This window comes from Cetorhinus maximus, unplaced genomic scaffold (genome assembly GCF_964194155.1).
Source record: "Cetorhinus maximus unplaced genomic scaffold, sCetMax3.hap1.1 HAP1_SCAFFOLD_2082, whole genome shotgun sequence".
In the NCBI taxonomy this organism is placed as follows: Eukaryota; Metazoa; Chordata; class Chondrichthyes; order Lamniformes; family Cetorhinidae; genus Cetorhinus; species Cetorhinus maximus.
The window spans coordinates 47774-56937 of NW_027598022.1; the positions used below are offsets into that span (position 1 = coordinate 47774).

Sequence of the window (9164 nt, forward strand, 5' to 3'; positions counted from 1 at the left end):
TCACTCACCGTGGGTCTCCGTAGTAACCAGTGACACAGTTCTGGCAGTGCGTCCCTCCCGTGTTCTCAGTGCAAAAGCAGCTGCCTGTTGACCCATCGCAGTCTCCCAGCCAGCTTGCACCATGTCCGTTACACGCACACTGCCGACAGCCATCCTTCTCTGTGGCGTTGCCGTAACTACCAGGCCGACACAACTCACAGTACCGCCCCATGGTCCAGTCTGTGAGCATCAGAGTGAATTCATCTCAGTCACAGCGAGTGTCAGAATCCTTCGATTTAATTCAAGCGCTGTCTATTTAAAACCCACTCCCCTACTCATTCTTCACAGTCCCGCATTCTCCCCTTACAATCACGTCTCCAGTTCCCTCGAGATGTGCCACAGAATCTGTTTCCACCATCCTTTCAGGTCAGAGAACTCAGTTAAAAATAATCCTCCCCAGGTCCCCTCTCATCCTTTTGCCAGTTATCTTTACTCCGTGTCCTTTGGCTATTGACCCCATCCTCCCACCAACACCTGCCAACAGCTGTTCCACATTCACTCTGTCAGCACTATTCACATAGGGTAATCTAGAACAAGGGGGCACAGTTTTAAAATAAGGGGGCTCCCATTTAAGATGGAGATGAGGAGGAATTTCTTCTCTCCGAGGGTCATTAGTCTGTGGAAGTCTCTTCCCCAGAGAGCAGCGGAGGCTGGGTCACTGAATATATTCAAGGGCGAGATAGACAGATTTCTGATCAATGAGGGAGTCGAGGGTTATGGGGGGCAGACAGGAAAGTGGGGTTAAGGCCACAACCGGATCAGCCATGATCGTACTGAATGGGGGAGCAGGCTCGAGGGGCCGAGTGGCCTCCTCCTGCTCCTATTTCTTACAATTTCAAGGAACGCCTTAAAGGAAGATGAAGAGGTCGAGAGTCAGAGAGGTGCAGGGAGGGAATTCCAGAGCTTATGCAGCTGAAGGCACAGAGTTATACAGTCAGAGAGGTCTACAGCACAAGAAAAAGGCCCTTTGGCCCATTGAGTCTATGCCAGTCAAACAAGTACCTAACTATTCTAATCCCATTTTCCAGCACTAGGTCTTGTATACCATCGCATCGCAAGTGCACATCCAAATACTACTTAAATGTTATGAGGGTATCTGCCTCTGCCACCCTTTCAGACAGTGAGTTCCAGATTCCCACCACCCTCTGGGTGAAAAAATTCTTCCTCACATCCCCTCTAAACCTCCTGCCCCTTACCTTAAATCTGTGCCCCCTGGTTATTGATCCCTCCACCAAGGGGAAAAGTTCCTTCCTGTCTACCCTATCTATGCCCCTCATAATTTTATACACCTCAATCATGTCCCCCCTCAATCTCCTCTGCTCCAGGGAAGATAACCCCAGTCTATCCAATCTCTCCTCATATCGGCCACCAATGATGGAGTGATTAAAATCAGAGCACAGATAGCTGAGAGGACTGCGGGGCGGGAAAGACAGACTTGCATTGATATCGCCTTTTTAATAACTACCGCACATCTCAAAGTGGTTTACCATCCAATGTCACACTTACTGAAGCGTAGTGTCCGTTTGTAATGTAGGAAACGCGCCCTTCAATTTGGGCACAGCAAGATCCCACAGGCAGCAATGTGACAATGGCCCAGATGTTGCCAGGGCTGGAAAATTGCAGTGATGAGGAGATATCGGACAGGCTGGGGTTGTTTTCCTTGGAACAGAGGAGGCTGAGGGGGTGACCTAATTGAGGTGTACAAAATTATGAGGGGCCGAGATACGGTAAACAGGAAAGACCTAGCGGAGAGGTCAATGACCAGGGGGCACAGATTTAAGGGGATTGGTGGAAGGATTAGAGGGGACATGAGGAGAAACATGTTCACCCAGAGGGTGGTGGGTGTCTGGAATTCGCTGCCTAAGTTGGTGGTTGAGGCTGAAACACTCGACTCATTTAAACAGAACCTGGACCTGCAGCTGAAGATCTGGAACCTGCCAGGATACGGACCAGGGACTGGAAAGTGGGGTTAAAAATGAACGGCCAGTTTCTGTTTTCCCTCCTTCTTTTAGCCGGTGCAGACTCGATGGGCTGAATGGCCTCTTTGTCTGCTGTAACTTTCCTATGGTTCTATGTCATACTGACAGAGGGATGTTTTACATCCAGTCAAGCAGGCAGGTTAAGACGACACCTCTGACAATGCAGCACTCCCTCAGTACTGCACTGGGGTGTCAGCCTTGACTTTCAGAGATGAGAAAAGATTTTTAAAATCGAGACGTTGCTTGACCACCAGCCAATGTGTGTCAGCGAGCGCAGGAGGTGTGGGTGACCAGGGCTTGGTGAGAGTTAGGGACATGGGCAGTTTTGGAGAAGCCTCACCTTTCCGAATGGTAGAGTGTGGGGGCCAGCTGGGAGTGTGTGCGAATAGTCGAGTCCGGAGGGAACAAAGGCAATCGATGGAGGTGTCAGCAGCAGATGAGCTGAGACAGGGGTGAAGTTGGACAGCATCACACGGTCTCAGTGACAATCCGGACGGCGGCTCATTTCAGGATAAGTGTGACACCGAAGGCTGGAACCAGACTGGCTTCATTGTGGACTGTTCCGGGGGGGGGAGGTCGGACCACCCAGCATCGATCCGACAAACTCAGCCCTGTCGACCCTGCAAACTCCTCCTTACCAACATCTGGGGGCTAGTGTCAAAACTGGGAGAGCTGTCTCACAGACTAGTCAAGCAACAGCCTGACATAGTCACCCTCACGCAATCATACCTTACAGATAATGTCCCAGACTCCACCATCACCATCCCCGGGTATGTCCTGTCCCACCGGCAGGACAGACCCAGCAGAGGTGGCGACACAGTGGTATACAGTCGGGAGGGAGTTGCCCTGGGAGCCCTCAACACCAACTCCGGACCCCAGGAAGTCTCATGGCATCAGGTCAAACACGGGCAAGGAAACCTCCTGCTGATGACCACGTACAGCCCTCCCTCAGCTGATGAATCAATGCTCCTCCATGTTGAACACCACTTGGAGGAAGCACTGAGGGTGGCAAGGGTGCAGAATGTACTCTGGGTGGGGGGACTTCAATGTCCATCACCAAGACTGGCTCGGTAGAACCACTACTGACCGAGCTGGCTGAGTCCTAAAGGACATAGCTGCTAGACTGGGTCTGCGGCAGGTGGTGAGGGAACTAGCAAGAGGGGAAAACATACTTGACCTCACCCTCACCAACCTGCCATCTGTCCATGACAGTATCGGTAGGAGTGACCACCACACAGTTGTTGTGGAGACAAAGTCCCGTCTTCACATTGAGGATACTCTCCATCGTGTTGTGTGGCACTACCACCATGCTAAATGGGATAGATTTCAAACAGATCTAGCAGCTCAAGACTGGGCATCCATGAGGTGCTGTGGGCCATCAGCAGCAGCAGAATTGTACTCGAACAGGAGGGCATGCCAGGAGCAGCACCAGGCATACCTAAAAATGAGGTGTCAACCTGGTGAAGCTATAAAACAGGACTATTGCGTGCCAAACAGCAGAAGCAGCAAGTGATAGACAGAGCTAAGCGATCCCACAACCAATGCATCAGATCTAAGCTCCGCAGTCCTGCTACATCCAGTCATAAATGGTGGTGGACAATTAAACAACTCACTGGAGGAGGAGGCTCCATCCTCAATGATGGAGGAGCCCAGCACAATAGTGCAAAAGATAAGGCTGAAGCATTCGCAACAATCTTCAGCCAGAGGTGCCGAGTGGATGATCCATCTCGGTCTCCTCCAGAGGTCCCCAGCATCACAGATGCCAGTCTTCAGCCAATTCGATTCACTCCACGTGATACCAAGAAATGGCTGAAGGCACTGGACACTGCAAAGGCTATGGGCCCTGACAACATTCCGGCAATAGTACTGAAGACTTGTGCTCTAGAACTTGCCTCGTCCCTAGCCAATCTGTTCCAGTACAGCTACAACACTGGCATCTACCCGGCTGTGTGGAAAATTGCCCAGGTATGTCCTGTACACAAAAAGCAGGACAAATCCAACCCGGTCAATTACTGCCCCATCAGTCTACTCTCCATCATCTGTAAAGTAATGGAAGGGGTCATCGACAGTGCTATCAAGCGGCACTTGCTTAGCAATAACCTGCTCACTGATGCCCAGTTTGGGTTCTGCCAGGGCCACTCAGCTCCTGACCTCATTACAGCCTTGGTTCAAACATGGACAAAAGAGCTGAACTCCCGAGGTGAGGTGAGAGTGACTGCCCTTGATATCAAGACAGCATTTGACCGAGTGTGGCATCAAGGAGCCCTAACAAAACTGGAGTCAATGGGAATCAGGGGGAAAACTCTCCACTGGTTGGTGTTATACCTAGCAGAAAGGAAGATGGTTGTGATTGTTGGAGGTCAATTATCTCAGTCCCAGGACATCACTGCATGAGTTCCTCAGGGTAGTGTCCTCGGCCCAACCATCTTCAGCTGCTTCATCAGTGACCTTCCTAAGATCATAAGGTCAGAAGTGGGGATGTTCACTGATGATTGCACAATGTTCAGCACCTTTCGTGACTCCTCAGATACTGAAGCAGTCCATGTCCAAATGCAGCAGGACCTGGACAATATCCAGGCTTGAGCTAACAAGTGGCAAATAACATTCGCGCCACACAAGTGTCAGGCAATGACCATCTCCAACAAGAGAGAATCTAACCATTGCCCCTTGACATTCAATGACATTACCATCACTGAATCCCCCACTATCAACATCCTGGGGGTTACTATTGACCAGAAACTGAACTGGACTAGTCATATAAATACTGTGGCTACAAGAGCAGGTCAGAGGCTGGGAATCCTTTTTTATATTCATTCACAGGGTGTGAGCTTCACTGGCTGGGCCCAGCATTTATTGCCCATCCGTACTCGCCCTTGAGAAAGTGGTGTTGAGCTGCCTTCTTGAACCCTGCGACGAGTAACTCACCTCCTGACTCCCCAAAGCCTGTCCACCATCTACAAGGCACAAGTCAGGAGTGTGATGAAATACTCCCCACTTACCTGGATGAGTGCAGCTCCCACAACACTCAAGAAGCTCGACACCATCCAGGACAAAGCAGCCCCGCTTGATTGGCACCACATCCACAAACATTCACTCCCTCCACCACTGACGCACAGTAGCAGCAGCGTGTGTACCATCTACAAGATGCACTGCAGGAACTCAGCAAGGCTCCTTAGACAGCACCTTCCAAACCCACAACCACTACCATCTAGAAGGACAAGGGGAGCAGACACATGGGAACACCACCACCTGGAAGTTACCCTCCAAGTCACTCACCATCCTGACTTGGAAATATATCGGCCGTTCCTTCACTGTCGCTGGGTCAAAATCCTGGAACTCCCTCCCTAACAGCACGGTGGGTGTACATACACCACAGGAACTGCAGCGGTTCAAGAAGGCAGCTCACCACCACCTTCTCAAGGGGCAATTAGGTATGGGCAATAAACGCTGGGCCCAGCCAGCGATGCCCACATCGCGTGAAAGAATAAAAACACCTGGTTCCATTATCTATCACCTGTAATGGCTTCACTGCCCGTTCCCTCTGGTGCCCCCAAAGATCCATCCTTGACCCCCTCCTATTTCTATTGCTAGGCCATTTCAGAGGGCAGTTAAGAGTCAACCTCATTGCTGTGGGTCTGGGGTCACAAGTAGACCAGACCGGTTAAGGACGGCAGATTCCCTTCCCTAAAGGGCATTGGTGCCAATCGAAGATAGTTTCCTGGTCACTATCCGGATTTATTCGCTGTATTTAAATTCCACCAGCTGCTGTGGTGGGATCTGAACCCGTGTCCTGGGTCTCTGGGTTACTAGTCCAGCAACATTACCACGGTCTCCCCTGTTGTTCACCCACTGGACGACAGCGGAGAGGTGTTGGAGGAGGATGGTGTGGTCACCCGTGTGAAAGGCTGCAGACAGGCCAAGGAGGAGGAGGGTAAGTTTACCTTTGTCACAGTCACACAGGATGTTATTTGTGACTTTGATAAGAGCTGTTTCTGAGGCGTGGCAGGGCAGAACCCTGATTGGAGGGATTAAAACATGGAGTTCCAGGAAGGATGGAGGCAGATTTAGGAGGTGACAATAGGTTGAGGGATTTAGGAGAGGAAAGAGAGGTTGGAGATGGGATGGTAGTTTGCAAGGACGGGGGAATCAAGGGTTGAGGAGAGGGGTGATGACGGCAGATTTAATGGAAAGAGGGACAATACCTGGAGAGAGAGAGAACTGTTTAAAATATCGGTTTGGAGGGGAGGTTGGCTGGTCACCGGTTTAGTGACAATAGGATGGCGGGAGCAGGAGGTGGGCCTCATGGACAAGGTGAGGTCAGCGAGGGAATGAGGGGAGGTGGGAGAGAAACTAGCGGAAAGTTTAAGTGTGTAAGGCTCTGGAATTCACTGCCTGAAAGGAGAGCAGAGGCAGCCCGCAACTCTATTAAAACGTGTCTGGATATCCACCTGAAGTCCCGCAATCTCCAGGGCTGCAGACCAAGTGCTGGGGAATGGGACTGGGCTGGGGAATGGGACTGGGCTGGGGGGCTGGCGCAGACACGATGGGCAGAGTGGCCTCCTTCTGTCCCATTTTTCTACATTTTTTGAAATGGAGGAATGTGCAGGGATGTGGGGAAAGGATGGGGGGGTGTGGTAGTACATGAATTGCTCCTTGGGAGAGTCAGCACAGACACAATGGGCAGAATGGCCTTCTACAGTTGTATAAGACGTGGTTAAGGGAGTGGGCAAGAACGTTGGAAGGAAGGGAAAAGCAGCATAATTTTTGGGAGGTGAGGGACCGGGGAGTGTTGGCATTCCCAGGGACCTGGCGAATGACAGAAAGTTAACACACAGGTACAGCAAGTAACCCAGGAGGAAAATGGTTTGTTAACTTCTGTTGCCAAGGGATTGCAGCGCAAGACTGAAGAAGTCTTACTGCAATCCTACAGGGTATTGGTGAGCCCACACCTGGAGTACAGCCTTCTTACCAAAGGTAGGAGATACTCGACTGAGTGGGACTGCAACAAAGTTTTATGAGATTGATTCCTGGCCTGAGGGGACTGTCCTACCAGGGATTGAGTAGGCTAGGCCGATATTCCCTCCAATTGTGCTGCTAAAGATTAGTACAAACACTTCCAGGGTCCCTATCACAATGCACCATTGCACTAACTAACGTGAACTGTGATGGTTATCAAACCCCTTACCCTGGCACTCATCCCAGTTCCCCAGCCCTTACCCCGGCGCTCATCCCAGTTCCCCACCCCTTACCCTGGCGCTCATCTCAGTCCCCGACCCCTTACCCTGGCACTCATCGCAGTTCCCCACCCCTTACTGCGGCACTCATCGCAGTTCCCCACCCCTTACCCTGGCGCTCATCGCAGTTCCCCACCCCTTACCCTGGCACTCGTCGCAGTTCCCCACCCCTTACCCTGGCACTCGTCGCAGTTCCCCACCCCTTACCCTGGCACTCGTCCCAGTTCCCCACCCCTTACCCTGGCGCTCGTCCCAGTTCCCCACCCCTTACCCTGGCGCTCGTCCCAGTTCCCCACCCCTTACCCTGGCGCTCGTCGCAGTTCCCCACCCCTTACCCTGGCGCTCGTCGCAGTTCCCCACCCCTTACCCTGGCGCTCGTCGCAGTTCCCCACCCCTTACCCTGGCGCTCGTCGCAGTTCCCCACCCCTTACCCTGGCGCTCGTCGCAGTTCCCCACCCCTTACCCTGGCGCTCGTCGCAGTTCCCCACCCCTTACCGTGGCGCTCGTCGCAGTTCCCCACCCCTTACCGTGGCGCTCATCGCAGTTCCCCACCCCTTACCCTGGCACTCGTCGCAGTTCCCCACCCCTTACCGTGGCGCTCATCACAGTCCCCGACCCCTTACCCAGGCACTCATCGCAGTCCCCGACCCCTTACCCTGGCGCTCATCGCAGTTCCCGACCCCTTACCCTGGCGCTCACCACAGTCCCCGACCCCTTACCCTGGCGCTCATCGCAGTTCCTGACCCCTTACCCTGGCGCTCATCGCAGTTCTCCACCCCTTACCCTGGCACTCGTCGCAGTTCCCCACCCCTTACCCTGGCACTCGTCACAGCTCCCCACCCCTTACCCTGGCGCTCGTCACAATTCCTGATCCCTTACCCTGGCGCTCATCGCAGTTCCCGATCCCTTACCCCGGCACTTATCGCAGTTCCCGACCCTTTACCCCGGCACTCATCGCAGTTCCCCACCCCTTACCCCGGCGCTCATCGCAGTTCCCCACCCCTTACCCTGGCGCTCATCGCAGTTCCTGACCCCTTACCCTGGCGTTCATCGCAGTTCCCCACCCCTTACCCTGGCACTCATCGCAGTTCCTGACCCCTTACCCTTGTACTCATCGCAGTTCCCCACCCCTTACCCCGGCGCTCATCGCAGTTCCCCACCCCTTACCCTGGCGCTCATCGCAGTTCCCCACCCCTTACCCTGGCACTCATCGCAGTTCCCCACCCCTTACCCTGACACTCGTCGCAGTTCCTGACCCCTTACCCTGGCGCTCATCGCAGTTCCCCGACCCCTTACCCTGGCACTCATCGCAGTTCCCGACCCCTTACCCTGGCACTCATCGCAGTTCCTGACCCCTTACCCTGGCACTCGTCGCAGTTCCTGACCCCTGACCCTGGCGCTCATCGCAGTTCCCCGACCCCTTACCCTGGCACTCATCGCAGTTCCCGACCCCTTACCCTGGCACTCATCGCAGTTCCTGACCCCTTACCCTGGCACTCGTCGCAGTTCCTGACCCCTTACCCCGGCACTCATCGCAGTTCCCCATCCCTTACCCTGGCACTCATCCCAGTTCCTGACCCCTTACCCTGGCGCTCATCGCAGTTCCCGACTCCTTACCCTGGCGCTCATCGCAGTCCCTGACCCCTTACCCCGGCACTCATCGCAGTTCCCGATCCCGGTGCCACAGGCGCTGTGGAAGTTGCAGCCACAATCGACATCACACTCTATGCCGGTCCGATTGAGGGACTCGGTGTCCGAGGTCCAGCCCAGCTCACAGATACAGGAGTAGTGAGGGGGCCCACTGCACCAGCCATGCGTGCAGTCATTGTAACACCTGGGAAAGACAAAGAGGAATACCGCGGGTTAGAGAGCAGCTCACCGATACTGTGTGTGTGTGTGTCTGGTGGAGGTG

The 9164-nt window shown here is 53.7% G+C and overlaps 1 protein-coding gene across 1 annotated transcript in view; it reads right to left on the reverse strand.

Annotated features, from left to right (window-relative positions):
• LOC144676969 (multiple epidermal growth factor-like domains protein 8) overlaps positions 1 to 9086 on the reverse strand; it is a gene marked incomplete at both ends in the record, with an annotated part of 54755 nt that extends 45669 nt beyond the window's left edge. The window contains 2 exons of the mRNA XM_078537234.1: positions 9 to 219; positions 8902 to 9086. Of these exons, the coding sequence (XP_078393360.1) occupies positions 9 to 219; positions 8902 to 9086 (396 nt within the window). The remainder of the gene's footprint in view (positions 1 to 8; positions 220 to 8901) is intronic.
• Between the last annotated feature and the right edge of the window lie 78 nt (positions 9087 to 9164).